The 18,225-nt window shown below is 35.5% G+C and overlaps 1 protein-coding gene across 8 annotated transcripts in view; it reads right to left on the minus strand.

The window, feature by feature from the left end:
• The window catches only part of PTPN13 (protein tyrosine phosphatase non-receptor type 13), a 174,388-nt gene that overhangs the window by 66,060 nt on the left and 90,103 nt on the right, over nt 1–18,225 (minus strand). For all 8 annotated transcript variants that reach the window (XM_075998654.1, XM_075998656.1, XM_075998655.1 and 5 more), the window contains 9 exons: nt 18,054–18,147; nt 13,614–13,836; nt 11,265–11,339; nt 10,965–11,139; nt 8,574–8,727; nt 8,157–8,295; nt 7,646–7,798; nt 4,441–4,623; nt 360–522 (listed from right to left, as the gene is read on the minus strand). In XM_075998654.1, the coding sequence (XP_075854769.1) occupies nt 360–522; nt 4,441–4,623; nt 7,646–7,798; nt 8,157–8,295; nt 8,574–8,727; nt 10,965–11,139; nt 11,265–11,339; nt 13,614–13,836; nt 18,054–18,147 (1,359 nt within the window). The remainder of the gene's footprint in view (nt 1–359; nt 523–4,440; nt 4,624–7,645; nt 7,799–8,156; nt 8,296–8,573; nt 8,728–10,964; nt 11,140–11,264; nt 11,340–13,613; nt 13,837–18,053; nt 18,148–18,225) is intronic.

Here is an 18,225-nt window from a genome sequence, read left to right on the forward strand (position 1 = left end):
TTACTAAAATCTTGAACCTCTATTATGTATTATTGTTTCACATATGTTGGTCTTACCTTCCCAAATAGTGTATAAGTTTACTGTGGGTAGATGTTACATGGCCCAAACTTTTATAATGTTTACATTATAAAATAGACATTTCAACAGGTACTGCCCAAGTGAACTGGGGTGCTTTTCTCAAAATGAACACGAAATTGAAACCTCAGCTTCATTTGTGACGCTTTTATAGCCTTGACTTAGTCATTTCACATGTATATACACTGTAAGTTTTTATCCTAAACATGGTAGTTCTTTTAAAATTTGTGGTAAAAATTGTGCATATACCCTGGCGACATCTAAAATAGTCTGCTTCTCCTTACCAATATCTTGGGCATCTTGGTTGCTTTGTCTTGTTCTCATCTGTAGCTGGAACTTGTGCTGGGAAGAGCAGAGGTGCAGCAGGTACTGGCATACCTTACTGTTTTCTGTCTGGAAGGCATGTTTTATTCCATCTGATGTATTTTGCAATGTGATTTTCTTTTTCTAAAATATTAATCAAAGGTATTCAAAATTAGAATGCTTTCCTATAACTTTTTTATAGGACCAAATACTATAATCTATTAATAAGCAGAGATATTATTTATATTTCCCCAATATTAGGCATTGGGTATTTTTTTGACCTACATCTCATATAAATATAGAAAATACAATCCTATATAGTCATGCATTGCTTAGCAATGAAGATACATTGTGAGAAACATTGTTCGGTGATTTTACCATTGTGTAAACATAGAGTGTACATGCACAAATCTAGATGGGACAGACTACTATGTACCTAGATGATGTTATAGCCTATTGTTCCTAGGTTACAAACCTGTACAGCATGTTACTATACTGAATGCTGCAGGCAACTGTAATGCAATGGTAAGTATTTATGTAAGCATATCTAAACATTGAAAAGGTACAGTAAAGATACAGTATTACAGTCTTATGGGACCATCGTATACATGGTCCATCATTGACTGAAACGTCATTATGTGGCACATGACTGTATTACAAACAAATTCAGGAAATAAATTAATATTACTTGCCACTTTCAAAAATTGTAGTCTAAATCAGATTGTATATACCAGCCATCAGCAAGGGAAACAATTTCCTTTAATAAGATTATTAATATTTTGAGTTTATGGCAATGTTTATAAACACCAAAACTGTCTGAAAAAAAGATGATAAGAAATATGTTTTCTACTCTATTGGTTAAAAAAAAGCCCTGAAGTTCAATAAGAGCTTTATAAAAAATATATAATGATTAAAGCTGTGATTTAGTTAAGTAGAATTTAGGGAGCATGAAGGCTGAACAGAAGTTGTGGGAAGTTAAAGAAAAACGTGGGAATGGACAGGTATTGGATAATGTAACTGTTGGGTTGAGAGATAAAATGCATTGGTATTTTTACCAAATATAGGGAAAGTAGAAGAATCACAAGTCAGTTTTATCTCTCTGATATTTCTTGAAAAATAATGTCTCTTATGTGAGAGGGCATCCCCAAAATTGTGACCCATATGGTAAGGCTTGCAGATAATCCAAATGTCTTAAAAGACTAGTGTTCAACATGCCAGGGATCTAAGACTGATGTCTCTGGAGAATTGTTCAAGTCCAGTCAGATTGTACTTAAGCTCATGGCTACTTTGCAGACTATTTTTGCTTCTTCACATCCCTTGTCTTTACTTTGCAGAAATAGGCACAGAAATGTCAAATTTAGTAGGCTTACAAAAGATACAATGACAAAATATGACCCAAACTTCAATCATGCAGGTATCACCTTCATAATTTCCGGTCTTGATTATTTAGAAACTTTTCAATTGATTTTCCTTACTTAACGAATTCACTTTAAAGAAACTTTATAACACACTATAAATAGAAAAACTAATACCACTTACCATAAATAGAATTTGACTACAAAAATAAATATAATAAATGTAATAGAAACAAAATAACATTGTTAAATCTACCTAGATCCTATGGCCAATGAAATCTCTGGGACAAAACCTGTTTTCTTTCTTAAAAATGGTAATCAACCTGAGCAAGAGCGAGACCCCGCCTCTACTATAAATAGAAAGAAATTAATTGGCCAACTAATATATAGAGAAAAAATTAGCCAGGCATGGTGGCGCATGCCTGTAGTCCCAGCTACTTGGGAGGCTGAGGCAGCAGGATCGCTTGAGCCCAGGAGTTGGAGGTTGCTGTGAGCGAGGCTGACACCACGGCACTCACTCTAGCCCGGGCAACAGAGTAAGACTCTGTCTCAAAAAAAAATGGTAATCAGTAAGTGTTAGAGAAGAGTTAAAGACAAAGTAGCTTTAAACGAGTATCTTGATAATCAGTAGTATACCTAGTAACTCTTTAAACAGTTGAGGAATCTTTTTTCTTAACAAACATACCAGTTAACCATTGTTAAATAATTTGCAAGGACACTGAACTCCATCCACAGTTGTAAAACTCTCTCACTGGTCCAAGCATTAATACGAAGGACAGAATCTTTTTAGTTTATCGGTCAATGGAACTACAGAACTGGCACCTATAATAAAACACCCAAAGGCAGGAACCCAAACATGCCAAAATGCCCAAAAAATATACCCAAAAATGCCAAAAAATAGGTTAGAGGTTCATAATAATTATGAAAGGTGATACTATGGATGATTTAATATCTAAGAAAGATGTGTGTGTTTGAAAAAACTAGAATACTCGATTCTAAGTGTTAATGGATGGACTGGACAGGAGATGTGCCTGCGGGAACTCAACTGTGAGGGATGAGAAGGCTGAAGGGTGACTGTTCTCTGTCCCCAGAAATTATAGAAGCCAAAAAAGAGAGCTCTGTGTTAGGCAAAGAACTTCAGGCCAAATGAATCCTGTTAAATACAGGCATAGTTTACGACGGAATGTGATCTATTCTCAATTACTACAGATCTTTAAAGACGAATCATGGCTAGTTCTATGTATAAAGGGGGTATAGTAGCTTTGGAATGACATAGAGCTGAATGCTGACTGCTTGACTTGTTGCCTTTTTCAAAAGTTGTCCAAATTGGATTTGTACTTAAAGTTTCCTTTAGATACTAGCTCTGCCAGTATTTCCACTGGGGGGAGGCAAATTAAATTCAGGTAATTTCCTGGTCTTGACAATCTTGGGAAGATAAGAGTAGTATGGGCGTTCCAAAAGAACATATTATTATCTGGTAATCTGAGTGGTACCTCTTGGTTTCGTAGGAAACCAAACAACTAACCATTAGGTCTAGAACTGATTTCAAAAGTCTCTAGGTTGGCTGGGCGCGGTGGCTCACGCCTGTCATCCTAGCACTCTGGGAGGCTGAGGTGGGTGGATTGCTCAAGGTCAGGAGTTCGAAACCAGCCTGAGCAAGAGCGAGACCCCGTCTCTACTATAAATAGAAAGAAATTAATTGGCCAACTAATATATATAGAAAAAATTAGCCAGGCGTGGTGGCACATGCCTGTAGTCCCAGCTACTCGGGAGGCTGAGGCAGAAGGATTGCTTGAGCCCAGGAATTTGAGGTTGCTGTGAGATAGGCTGACGCCATGGCACTCATTCTAGCCTGGGTAACAAAGTGAGACTCTGCCTTAAAAAAAAAAAAAAAAAAAAAAGGTCTCTAGGTTGAAGACTATCCAGAGTCCTTCAGGACCTTGATATCTTTATAAAATTGTTCTGGTGAGAGCATATTTCAGCCCAAATATGAACTTAAGGTAGCTACAGTCTCTGAATACCATAAGAAAAAAATATCAAAACATATTTTTGATTCACCTCTGGAGTTTGCTATTGGCGCTTCAATGTTCAGATATCCCAACTATATCCTAAATCAAAATATGTTGTTATAGCTGTTTCACAAACATATTTTCTAAAAATCACTTTTCTAATTTTATCTCTATAGACAGTATACACTAAAATCTAAGACAGAAAGTCCTGGGACTAGTTCATAAAATCCAGTAAATCTCTGGACTGCTGAGATTTAATAACAGCTGCTACGAGGGATCTACTACTGAGCTAGACAAAGTTCATTGGAGTTAAGATAATTATCTATCTTAAAAACATGAAGGGGATTTCTCCGTGTAATAAGTTATGATTATAATAAGTTAAGTCAGAATAAGTTCTGACTTAACAGAGAATTCAACTTGGTTGTAATTTAACTAAAGTTAATTGAGCATATAACCAGCTAGGAATGTGTAATACTCTTTTAAAAATCACTTCTTGAAAAAAAACACAAACAAATAAAATCTCAACAATACTTCCTATTAACACAACTAAGAAGGAAGAGTTAAATTATATTAAGATATATTAGCTCTACTGAATGACAGAGTCTAAAGGATACTTAAGGAAAGTCAGTTAACACGCCACACTGGAAATCAATAACATTCATTTAAAAATATAATAAAAAGAGGTCAAATGGACATACAGAAAAAGAAATCTTCTTGGTTTCCCTCCATGGAAAGCGAAGGACCAATGTGCGAACTCCATTGTGAACTTCAAACACAAGGACACCTTTGGAACAGACTCCAAGCAATATTCCCGTTTGTGACTTTTTCTCAGGGTGCACTCGGTGAAAATGAACTCCATATTCTGTCAGTCTTTGGCAGACCTGTTGGAACAATACCATACCACAGCGATACATTTTGGTAAATGGTGACAAAGATACCGAAGCTGTACCAGGGTAGTTTAACGTGGAAAGGAAAGGCTTCAACAAGTGTTGCTGCAACAATTGGATATCTACATGTCAAAAAAAATAAATCTCAACCTTTACTTCACCCTTAACCCCAAATGATTATAGATCTAAATACAGGAGCTAAAAATATAAAGTTTTAAAAATTTTTGTGACCTTGGGGTGAACAAAAATTTCTTCCATTTTTTTTTAATGAGAAAAAAGTATACAGATTTATTTAATGTGTATAAACATGGGGATCATATAAAACATGAGACCCAAAGAGGGGCCACATGGTTGAGGTTTCAATAGCCTCCTATAAGGGAGAGGGAAATGGGAGGGGATGTTGCAGGTGATTTTTAGAGGGAGAGTAAATGAGTTTAGGGAAGATGAATGGATTTGGAAGACAGAAATATTATAAATGTTTCTCTTTGGAATTTGAATGAGCTGAAGAGGCAGAACAAAGTCCTTCCAGGTGCAGTTACATTCCTTAGTCTCCTTTCCTAGGGTAGATAATAAAATTTCAGGAGGGGACAGAAGGCAATTGTGTTATCTTTGGTGGGTCAGATCTTAAGGCAGCTAAGGGAATATTAAAGTAAAATTTAAGCTTGTGCTGGGAGTGGGAGGACAGGAGAAGTCAGAATGTCCTTGATTCTGTGGCAGCTTCTAAGGCCTTTCTATTTTAGTTCAGAGCTTAGCAGGCCATGCTTTTTGGGGTATTTTTTCTGAGAAACAAAAGTATACATAGTAAATATGCATACATATGCTCCTTAGCTTTTAATGGGGTTACCTCCTGATAAACCTAAAATGCAAAAATGCATTTAATACCCCCCAAAACCCCATTGTAAAGTTGAGAAATTATGAGTGGAATTGTCATAAATCGGGAACCATCAGTACTTTTAGTAATTCAAATGAGCAAAAGTTTCTTAAACAGGACATAAAAAGCATGAACCATAAAAGAAAAAATGGAAAACTTCATTAACATCAAAAACTTGCTCATCAAGAGTCAATGTCAATCAAATATAAAGGGAAGCCACAGACTGGGAGATAAATCAATGTAAAACATATATATTATAAAAGGCTTGTATCCAGAATATATAAAAAGAACATGTACTTTTCAACAGTAAGGAGACACATAACCAGATAGAAAAATGGGCAAAGGGTTTTTTATTAGATATGTCAACAAAGAAGATATATGAATGGCAAACAAACACACGAAGAGATGCTCAACATAAACAGGAATGAGGAAATACTAATTAAAATCATAATAATATACCACTACTCACACAGGTCAATGCCTAAAGTGAAGAAGACTGAAAATACCAAGTGTGGTTGAGGATGTGGAGCAACAGGAACTCTCACACACTGTTGGTAGGACTGTAAAATCGTGCAACCACTTTGGAAAACAGTTTGGCAATTTCTTACAGAGTTAAACATATACACACCTTAGGTCTTAGCAATCCTACTGCTAGGTAATTACTCAAGAGAAATAAAAACTATGTTCACAGAAAAATGCATACTGGACTATTCATAGCAGCTTTATATCTATTGCTTAATGAAAGAATAAAATTGTGTGTCTGTACAAAAAAAAAGTACTCTGCAAAAAACTGTCGAGGTGGTTGCCCAACAGTATACATTTTAAAAACTCAATTGGACTGAACACATAAAAGTGGTAAATTTTACTGTATATAAATTACACTTCAATAAAGCAGATTTACAAAAAGTTAAAAGTATTTCAAAGGCAATACAATATACAGCATAAGTCTAAACTTACAAGGTGGTGTTAATAAGGTTAAAAAAAATTCTTAGGTTAGAAGAAAGATGCTAAAATTAAGGAGAAAAAGGGTAACAAGATATATTATTAGGAGCAGGGCAACATAATATGCATTAGGCATGCTATTTACAGGGAGAAAACTGAAATTCAGAGAGGTTAAATACATTGTCCAAGGTCACACAGCTAGTTGAAAGAATTCAAATACAAGACTGTCTGCCTGCAAATCCCCAGATTCCTTTCACTGTGCCAATATGCCTTCTACCATTATTAATAAAAATATAACTTGATATTTATTATAAAAATAAAAATGTAATAACTAAGGAAAACATAATTTCATAATATTTTTAAATTTAGACTCAAACAAAACCAACTACCTTGCCTTTCTTACCATGAATCCTAGATTAAAGGTGGTTTAAGTCTGTGAATGAAACCCCTTTGTAGATTTTCATAGGGCTGGGAAAGCTGGCTCCTTTCAAATGGAGCAGCAAATGGAAGGCATGCTGTTTACAACCTAGGTAGCTGAAACAAGAGAATGTTCTAAAAGTTTCTCTTTTCAATGGAACACTATCTTATTATATCTGTTATTCATATTGGAGGTTTACATAGTGCTATTTTTCTTGATGACAAACACTACTATTTATCTGAGGTCTTGTAGGAAGCTGATGGCATAACTGTAACCATAAATCAATTTTTCTGACTTCCTACCCCTGTGTGAATTAGTTGGTAGTTAGTGGAAAGACCATTTTCAAAGGGTACAAATGAGTTTTAAGCCTTTTGAGAAAATACAAAACAAAACAAAACAATTTTAGAATCAGTGTGAACTTGCCTCTCATATCCAGCCATTTACCAAATTCAATTGTTTCTTCTTTATAATGCATCTTGATTTTGAGAGTATGGAATAGGATAAAAGCATAGAATTTATAGCCAGACAGATATGGGTTCAAATCATAGTTTTGCCCCATATACTAGCCATTGACTTTGGGAACATTACATTTCCTCTTTGAGACTGAGTCCCCTCTTTTATAAAATGAGAAATAAAATACCACAGTTTCAGTCAGCAATAAATAAGATAAGATAATGCCCAGTTTCAGTTATGGGCACTTGAGCTTTTATATATGTGTCCTCCAACATTTTTTGTTTATTTTGAAAAAGATATAAAGCTTATCATTCGTAATCCTTCATGCTTACCTTTAAAAATTCTAACTCTGTTTCTTTTTCAGAAGCTCCCACATAGGTATTGTGTAATTTGGGTAACTCTTCTTTAATATAGGATAAATCAAGTTTCTCCATTACTCTGGCAGGCAAATAATGTTCCAGTCTAAAATAAGACATACCATGAACCTAAAAAGGAGAATATTTTTGTAAGCAATTCTGTTTGCCTTTTATTGTAATAAACTCTCTTCCTCCTATCTTAAAGTTTGTGTTTCAGCCAAGAGATAAAATACTTTTACATATTTCTACTTTTCTCTCTGAGGAATGAGTTTTAGAGGAAATGGACCAGTCTTTTGGTGAAGTTGAATGACTCAAATGATTAGGAAGCTTAAGGAGAGGGAGGAGAGTGACATTCAAGGGTCTCAAAACTAGCCTCAAAAATCTCCATATCTAAACGTCAAACACCTCAGCCAGGTTTAGTCCTTAACTACACCAAATATAAGAGCACCAATACAAAAGTGGTCCTAGAGAAAAACATAAATCCCACCTCTGGTTGATAATCTCCATACTCAGCCTGGAGAGCCAAGGATGCCAGCAATAAGGAAGTCTCATCATCACAGTGCATCCTCTCGTCCAAAATATCTTTTCGCAGCTGAAGGTAATACTGATGACAGGTCAGAGTATGTCTGGAAAAAATAAACATACAGATAAATATCTAGGCTTTTTATCTCAAATATTAAGGTGATTTTTGTTATAGACATGTATGTTTAGTTTCCAAGATGGTTTATTATTAAGCTTGTTTTTAAGGCAAAAGGATTAAATAAACTATGTTGAAAGAAATGTTTCTTTTATGATAAAGAAGATATTATCATTGATCAGAATCAAATAATTCAGTTATCAATAAGCTAAAGGGTCAAAAGACCAGTGGTCAAAAAGAGCAAAAGAGAAACTCTGGTGTACTCACTGTATTAGACTAATATCATCCATGAAAAATTTAATTCGGAAAAACAAAGTAAAATTAACAGTAGCTTTGCTCTTTTTCTTTGGTTCTTCTTTCCATCCCTCTGGGGCCACTTTGGTTAATTTTAAATCGGGATCAACAAAGAAATATTCATTATCTAAAACAGAATCAGAAAAACATTCAGATAAAGTAAAAAATACTTTAATGTTTTTTTTCTGATTTCTTCATTTTTGGCCAGACTTGCACAAAATAGTATGATACAAGAATAAAACAAGACTGTTAAGAAGTATGGCAGGGAGTTCTGAGGCACTGCATATTGAGGGGAGGCAATATGGCTTGATCTTTTAAGAATGGGCCAGATAGATTCTACTCCTGCCACATCACTTATTATCTGTATGACACTAAATAAAATTATTGTGTCTCTCTAGACATCAATTTTCTTGTCAATAAGATAAGGACAGTGATAATTCTTGTTTTATAGGGTTATTATAAAGATCATATGAAAATGGATAGAAAACACTTGGTAAAGCACATAAAACATGGTAAGCATTCAATAAATATTAGCTTATATTTATTATTGATCTATCAGCTGAAACCTAGGAGGAATGACAGTTATCATTTTATTTTTATTTTTCAATGTCCTCTTTTAACTATTATTGCCTCGCCAAATAAAAAGATTATTCAGGCCAGGCGAGGTGGCTCACACCTGTAATCCTAGCACTCTGGGAGGCTGAGGTGGGCGGATTGCTCAAGGTCAGGAGTTCGAAACCAGCCTGAGCAGAGTGAGACCCTGTCTCTACTATAAATAGAAAGAAATTAATTGGCCAAATAATGTATATAGAAAAAATTAGCCGGGCATGGTGGCACATGCCTGTAGTCCCAGCTACTTGGGAGGCTGAGGCAGAAGGATCGCTTGAGCCCAGGAGTTTGAGGTTGCTGTGAGCTAGGCTGACGCCACGGCATTCACTTTAGCCTGGGCAAGAAAGCAAGACTCTGTCTCAAAAAAAAAAAAAAAGATTATTCAATAAAATCTGCTTTGTCCAGCATGTTTAAGAAATTACGTTTATTATAAATAGAAATTCTGATTAATTGAATATCTTTAGTATTCTATAGTATTACCTGATTAGCTGAAAAGTGAAATTAATAAAGTGATAGAAATCAGTAGGTACTACCTAAATATTTACTAGATGACTTTAAAAAATGAATTACTGGCTGGGCGCAGTAGCTCACGCCTGTAATCCAAGCACTCTGGGAGGCCGAGAGAGGCAGATTGCTCAAGGTCAGGAGTTCGAAACCAGCCTGACCAAGAGCAAGACCACGTCTCTACTAGAAATAGAAATAAATTAATTGGCCAACTAATATATACATATAAAATTAGCCAGGCATGGTGGCACATGCCTGTAATCCCAGCTACTTGGGAGGCTGAGGCAGGAGGATTGCTTCAACCCAGGAGATTGAGGTTGCTGTGAGCTAGGCTGATGCCATGGCACTCACTCTAGCCCGGGCAACAAAGTGAGACTCTTGTCTGAAAAAAATAAAAATAAATAAATAAATAAAATGAATTATTCATTTTTAAGGCACATGAATTCAATAAGCTATGGTGAACAAAATATTTGTTTTATGATAAAGAAAACATCATGATCTTGTAGAGTTTCAGGATCGTTTGACCCTTCAATTGTCATTTATGGTACTTTGTTGTCTAAGCTTTCCAAGTTAAATTTTGAGGTGAACAGGAATCTAAAATATTAAAGAGTAATTTATAAATATAATGATTTATTAAAGAAAGAGTTTCTTATTGCTATGGCAACTATAATTGGTAAATAGGAGAGATTTCTACTGAAGCTGTGCTCTGAAACTACGTAGTTGTGAATGTCACGAAGTTAAGTGGATGCAATGGTTAAAAGATATATGAAATGACTAATTTTTAGTTATCAACTATCATTTTAAAAAAGACAATATGGTTTTAGGATAGTGGGCTAAAGAAATTGATGTGGAAATTCAGAAATAGGGTCCTGCTATATATTAATACTCATATTAGGATACTAATTTCTAGAGTATATATATATATATATATATATATATATAGGCAATTAATATAAAATGGTTCCTAAAATATAATACTTAAAATCTATTTTTATATAGCCATAGCCAAAAAACAAAAACAAAAAAACACTTCATAGTCAGATACAGAAGGTACCTAACAAACACAGCTATTAAAATACTGCACATAGTTAGGAGAAGCAGGGGAGTTCCTAACTCACTTGTGTTTCTCAGTGCTGACTTGTTTATTTAGGTAATATTTCCCAAAATGAGGTTGGGCATAATAACAGGTATAGGAAGTCTGCTTACTGCCAAGTTTCCCTAATATACTCTGAATTTAAAATGTCTTGGTACCTTTGAGGGTAGCTAAAGCAAACAAATGATGCTCCACTAAGCCGATGTGGGCCACGACCATATCGAACACATCTTTACATATAGTTTTGGTATCGCAGGTCAGTTCCAGTCTCTGCCCACTCAGAAGCATTATGTTTACTTTCCTTCGGTTATCCTCATTCTTCCCTTTCTTGGTCTGCAATTGAAAAAAATAAGTGGCATTTATTCAAATAAGCATTATAAGAATTTTAATTGGCTTTTAAAAAACCGAATTACTGAAATTATTTCCTAAGAGTGACACAAATTGGTTTTATTACTTACAAGGATAGACCGTGGCAAATCCAAAGATATAAATGGTTCAATCGTCATTTTCACAAACTCAGGGCCAAAGAAATTCTGAAAATCACATAAGTGGAATCAATAGTTTTTAATATTTATTCTAGCTCTTTCCTTGAAAGGAAAATAATGCAATAATAATAAATTACATATAAAACCGCCACATTAGAACTAGGTGATCTAAAATAAATGCTGAAACTTTCAGTGAAAAAGTGTACAGGAATTTAATGAGAACAGGAATGGAATGTACCTTATGCTAACATTTAACAGAAGTTTTCCTCATCTATGTTTTTTAACCAGTGATGTCAAATATAATGCCTAACTTTATGCTGTTTTAAAGGATTTTTATTATTTGGCTTCCAGATAGACTCAGACTCTCAAAAAACAAATAGTACTTAATTGAAGTAACGTAGAGTTATCAAGCTTGTACAAGGATTTGGTTTAATGTTGCAAATGTCTGAAGTGATCCAGCAGAATCTTATTGTTTTAGAGAGTGATATTCAATCTAAAACAGGTTACAGTTAGAGAACATCTACTTTGTTACTATAAAAATATCTATCTGTAATCATTTTCTTAGAACCCTATGACATTGCACTTTGTGTTTTAAATAATGACAACTAGGGATAGTATATGTATCACATGTAGTCTCTGACCCCCATCAACGCCACAAGCAAGAAAAATATCTCATGAAATGAAGGGACAGAGAAAGTCGGAGTCCACGCTCTGCATTTACTGATTCTCAATCTACCCTTTCCCCTTTCCTTTTGTATTATATATTCAAGGGTTTTGGTCAGAGGAAGGAACTAGTTTAGGAGATAATTTTAAACAAGTTAGACTCTAAGTGGGAGCACGGTTGAGAAAAGACTAAAAGATTATGTCCAAATGGGCAAAAGGTACAATGAAACAAAGACTAATCTTGAGGCCAAAGGCAGGCAGTGCATGTTTGCATGTGTTTGAACTAATGGTGTTTTGTTTTTATTAGTTTCTTCTTTGCATTTGCTTGTACAGCTCATTTGCTTGCTTGGTGTGGGAATTCAATTAATTGAGGGTGGAACATGTGACAGATACCACTTAAGTAAAAGTTTAACATTAAGGGTTTGTTAATATTCAATGAACCGAGAGGACACATTTTAAACAAGAATAGAAACAGAGTAGAAAAGGTGAAAATGGTCTGTTATGGGAAGACCAGAATCTAATAATGATCAACTAGAGCAATAGGGTATGAAAAAGTTAAAATGTGTCTATTCCCAAAGGAAAACAGGAAGAAAACTATAAAGGTATAATCTATAATTTTAAATTACAAATGTTCTAGGTTAGCTGTCTAAAACTAGTTTGATGTGTATATATGTGTGCCTTTTATGCTGCTCACTGAATTATTAGTAAAATACCCCAAAACTAGAAGAACAGACACATTAAAAAATCCTCCCACAAGATACAAGATGCAGACTTGCTCCTACCTACTTTTGGATATTATAATGTGAGGATATTATGCTTAGAGCTAATGAAATCATCTTAACTATAAAATAAATTATTGCTAAAATTTTGAGGAGGGTAGAGCAGCAAGATGGAATGCACTTGATCACTATTCTAGAGCTTCTCAACCAAACTTGAACTTTCTATCTCTGATCTTCTCAATTTGTGGGATAATAAATTTCTTTCTTTCTTTCTTTTTTTTTTTTTTTTTTTGAGACAGAGTCTTGCTTTGTTTGTTGCCCAGGCTAGAGTGAGTGCCGTGGCATCAGCCTAGCTCACAGCAACCTCAAACTCCTGGGCTCAAGCAATCCTGCTGCCTCAGCCTCCCGAGTAGCTGGGACTACAGGCATGCGCCACCATGCCCGGCTAATTATATATATATATATATATATATATTAGTTGGCCAATTAATTTATTTCTATTTCTAGTAGAGATGGGGGTCTTGCTCTTGCTCAGGCTGGTCTCGAACTCCTGACCTCGAGCAATCCGCCCACCTCGGCCTCCCAGAGTGCTAGGATGACAGGCGTGAGCCACCGCGCCCGGCATAAATTTCTTAATATTAAAAAATAATACTCCACACTACTGAATAGAGCCAGTTGATTTTAACAATCATGAATATATTTTTAAAGTATACAGTTAAGATACTCTAAATCCATAAGTTATTTCTAAAATAATAAAAACAGCTAAATATTTATTTTAATATCAAGCAACAAGATAATGAATCCCAATGGAAACAAATAAGGGATTTCAAATTTATCTACAGGCTACTTTAGGATATCTATAGCAATTTTTTGAAAGTACTTTGCCAAACGGTTCCCTGTGAGAGCAAGTTTAACTGTAGCAACCTGAGAATCAACTTACTCTCAGTTTTCTTTGGGTCATGGCTGTTTCTAGGGCAATTTCTCTTAAGGGATCCCTGGTGATGTCAAGCATGGAAGCTTTGATTGTGTCTCCTGGATACAGGCTTAGCCGAGACTGCCTAAGGGCCATTCTGGCTTGCAGCTGCATCATTTCTTCTTCTTGCCGTTTTAGCATGATCTCTTGATTAATTAAGTTGCCTTCAAGGGGTGTTTCATATTGTCTGCTGTATAGAAAAGAGGAGAAGAGTAAGGGTTGGGAAGAAAACAATTGTTTAAAGGCTAATCAGGAAAACTACATGTTAAGTAAGGTAACAAGAATTTAAACAAATTTTTACCTTTTCACCTGAGAAGAATCTTTGCATTATACAATGTGGCATAATAAGAAATATATATGTTTGATATTTGTCCCTGATTCCGAACAAAGAGGTTTTAAAACCCTTGCGACTTTCTGAGTGACAGGGATGATAGGAGAATCTTTGTTCTACTAACAATATTTGGTGTTTGATACTGGTTCCTGACATAGAGCTCCTAAAATTCTTGGAATTCCTAAGTGATAGGAGCCTCTTTCATTCTAATGCGGAAACTCTTGGTGGGACCCTAGATAGCTTCAGATGGGGTCACCAGAAAGACCAAACCTTGATTAGAAGCCTAGAACTTTCAGCACTACTCTCCCCAACTTCTGGGGAGGGGCTGGAGAGTGAGTCAATAGTCGATCATACCCATGTCATGGAACCTCCATAAAAGCCCCCAAATGATAAGGTTCAGAGAGCTTCTGGGTTAGGGAACGTATCCACATGCCAGGAGAATGACATATCCTAACTCCATGGGAAGAAGCTCCTGTGCTCAGAACCCTTCTAGACCTTGCCCTATATACCTCTTCATCTGGCTGTTCATCTATACTCTACATATTATCTTTTATAATAAATCAGTAAAAGTAAGTAAAGTGCTTCCCTGAATTTTGTGAGTCATTCTACTATATTATCATAGAAACCCCTTGATTTATAGCTAGTTGGTCAGAAGTATGAGAGGCCTGGGATTTGTAACTGGCTTCTGAAATTGGGGTAGTCTTGTGGGATGGAGCACTTAACTTGTGAGATCTGACGCTAACTCCAGGTAATTAGTGTCAGAATTGAAGTAAATTGTAGGACATTCAGCAAGTGTCCAAAGCAGGGGTCCTCAAACTACGGCCCGTGGGCCACATGCGGCCTGCTGAGGACATTTATCCGGCCCGCCGGCTGTTTTTGCTGCCACTGCCTGTCCTGCTTAGCAGCCTACTCCTCTGGGCCCATGGTGCGCATGTGTGGAATGTGTGCCGCACTCTCCAACGGCCCTCCAACAGTCTGAGGGACAGTGAACTGGCCCCCTGTTTAAAAAGTTTGAGGACCCTTGGTCCAAAGACTTGGGAGAATTGGTTGTTGATGTGAGAAAAAGCCCGTATGTTGTGTCAGAAATATTCTATTTTTAGTGGGTAGATCTATATCCTCCACTTCTCTGAACATTCTAGCATTCTCTGAAGACTGCTTCCCCTGTAGTTTTTTCAGACAGGGGCTGTTTTATTCTTACAGGCCTAGAGGTGGGAAAAGATTCTCCTTAATTCTTATTTCAGCTTTGGGACCACTGTTGACCCCTCCTCCAATAACCCTCAACTCTCTGCAAGTGTATACCATAAAATCATAATATCTACTGCTCTGCTTTGTTCTAGACATTTTTGTCTGAATACACTTCCTGCTGATATCTGCATGGATTACTTTCTTACTCCAATCAGCTTTCTGTTCAAAGTCATCCCTTAAGAGAGATAGTCTCTGATCATATTACCTATATAAAATAGAATCTGGACATTATATCCCTGTACTTCCTATCCCCTTAGGCAGCTTTATTTTTCTTCAAAATGCCATCACTATATGCATTACTTACTTTTCTTATGGTTTATTGGCTGTCTCTCATCTCTAGAAAGTTCCCCAGGGGCTGTGTTGTTCATAACTCTATCTCAAGTACCTAATACATGGTAGGTGCTCAATAATTACTTGTGAAATGAATGATTGAATATAATTTTATGGTTCACTCTCACGTAAGAGGGGAGGATTCATGGACAATAAGAACTTGAATCCATACATTTAAACTCAAATCTGTTATTTTTTCCAAGTATATTAGCCTTCTTGCTCAAATTATTTTACACCAGAGCTACTAACAGGTAGCAAAAATGATTATTATTTTCTCTCTCCCAACACAGTTATCTGGTAGAAGTTTCTGTAAATACTGAAAAGTTCAAGAGGCAAAAAACAAGAAACAAAAACAATGATGACTCTGTTTGGAGTCAGAAAAAAAAAGCTTACGTCAACAAGCAAAGAGGCACAGAAGCAGTAGGAATGTACTATGTGTAAATTGTACTTCAAAAGCTAACACATAAAAAGGCTTAGAGATTCTCTTTGGAAATGACTCTGAATATCCATTTTGGTCACTGAAAGACACTTTTGATAGCTCAGAATATAAAAATTACTCATTCTGCTGCATCTGACTCAATTTCCTGTTAATCTTCCTCCACCCCCTAGGATACAAATTAATAGCACTCTCTAGATCTGTGTTGCCATTTCATTCTAGCTAAAGGAAATGGAAATTTTTATAAAGAAGCATGCAACATGTATAAATACCGCAGTATTTATAGATCTTAGAAATACGTGACCTAAAGGACAAAACAAGACCATGTCATTATGTACCAGCATGTTAAGAATATTATCAGAAACCTTTGTACACATTCAGAAAATTCTGCACTTGAGGAAGGAATGTAGCCAATATTTTAGTTAATGTGTGCTTCTGTGGGCAGAAAAAAGATGGAAATAGTTAAAAGAAGTAGAGTTTAGCAACTTACATTAAGACAATATATACATACACCTAACAATCCACTTCCTGAAATATTTTTCTTTTACCTATAGCTATATCTAACTAAGATGCTATGAACATCACACGGGTTTTTCTTCTCCCACAAAGCATAAACATGGATTTGACAAACTAAGGTGGCCTTAATGTTAATATTTCTGTAAACATAATCTAGAAACAGTGAAAATTAAGATTCTCTTACAATCTTGACACTTTTGAGGTTCCTTATCATGAACATTAAAATAAAGCTCACAAAATGATTTAACTTTGTTTGAAAAATATGTCTTTTTATATATATATATATATATATATATATATACAATGTCTCCCTCTGTTGCCTGGCCTAGAGTGCCGTGGCATCAGCCTAGCTCACAGCAACCTCAAACTCCTGGGCTCAAGCCATCCCCTTGCCTCAGCCTCCCGATTAGCTGGGACTACAGGTGCATGCTATCACGCCCAGCTAATATTTTCTGTTTTTAGCAGAGACAGGGGTCTCACTCTTTCTCAGGCTGGTCTTGAACTCCTGAGCTCAAGTGATCCTCCTGCTTTGGCCTCCCAGAGGGCTAGGATTACAGGTGTGAGCCACCATGCCCAGCCAAACTGTCTGTTTTAATCACATGGTTATGGGTACCTGATCTATTTACAGGTGTGAAATGGTATCTAGCAGAATTAATAAGCCAAGGGGCAAATTTTTGTTAATTTCCAAATGATTCTTTTATATTTGGTGGCACTGGAATTAAACCAACTGAAATATAGAATTTAAAAGGATTCCCACACATTGGGAGTAAATTTGAAGCAACCTCTAGTCCTCTCATATATTACAAATTTGAAATTAATATTTAGCATTAACAACATCTTTTGATTATGTAAGACACCTGTGCATACATGACCAGAACATATATCACTACTGACTTGACACCTTTCAGTTTAAACAAAGTAAATCAATACACAGCTCTAGTACTACCACCCTAACTCTAGCACAATAATAACAGTAATACCTTACAGGAAATTCTTTAAGTATTTCAGTATGAAAATGAACTCTAAACAGCTTAAATTTGTCTTTTAAAAAATACCAGATAACCTCTGTTAAGCCAGAAAAGATATATTAATAGTAAATAATTAATTTTTTACATAATAGTTACTTAGTAGTAACCTACTCATTATTCATTCAACAAATAAATACTCACTGAAAGCCTGCTGGTTGAGGATGTTTCAACTTTTCAGAAGAGGTATTATTCTCTTAGAAATCAAAGTTTACTATCTTTTCACAAATTTTTAATGCCATGCTTTCACCTTCCTGTTATTTTATATTCATATTGACAATTTAAAAAATCAGGCACGAACTATAAATAACTAGAGCAAATTCTGATTTTAAAAGACTCCAGTACCTTGTCATGTAATTGGGTGAATTTCTGAGAACTTAAAGAGAAAGGGAGCTAAGAGAAAGGAATAGAAAAGGAAAATGAAAAAAATAAAAGCAATGAAAAAAACTACTTGACTCTAATAAAAGAAAACCCGAAACACCTGTCCCTGAAAATACATTATTACTATATTTTCATTTGCATACCTTGGTCTCTGCGACTGGCCTTGACTTGGGGTTTCATCTACCCCTGGGAGACCACTGCTGGATTCAAACCTCTTTGAGGCTTCACTTCTTCTAACTAATTATGAATGAAAAAATAAATAATGATACAGGTCATAAAAATATGAAAGAATTCTTATTTAAAACTCAAATATTT

This window comes from Microcebus murinus, chromosome 29 (genome assembly GCF_040939455.1).
Source record: "Microcebus murinus isolate Inina chromosome 29, M.murinus_Inina_mat1.0, whole genome shotgun sequence".
NCBI lineage: Eukaryota > Metazoa > Chordata > Mammalia > Primates > Cheirogaleidae > Microcebus > Microcebus murinus.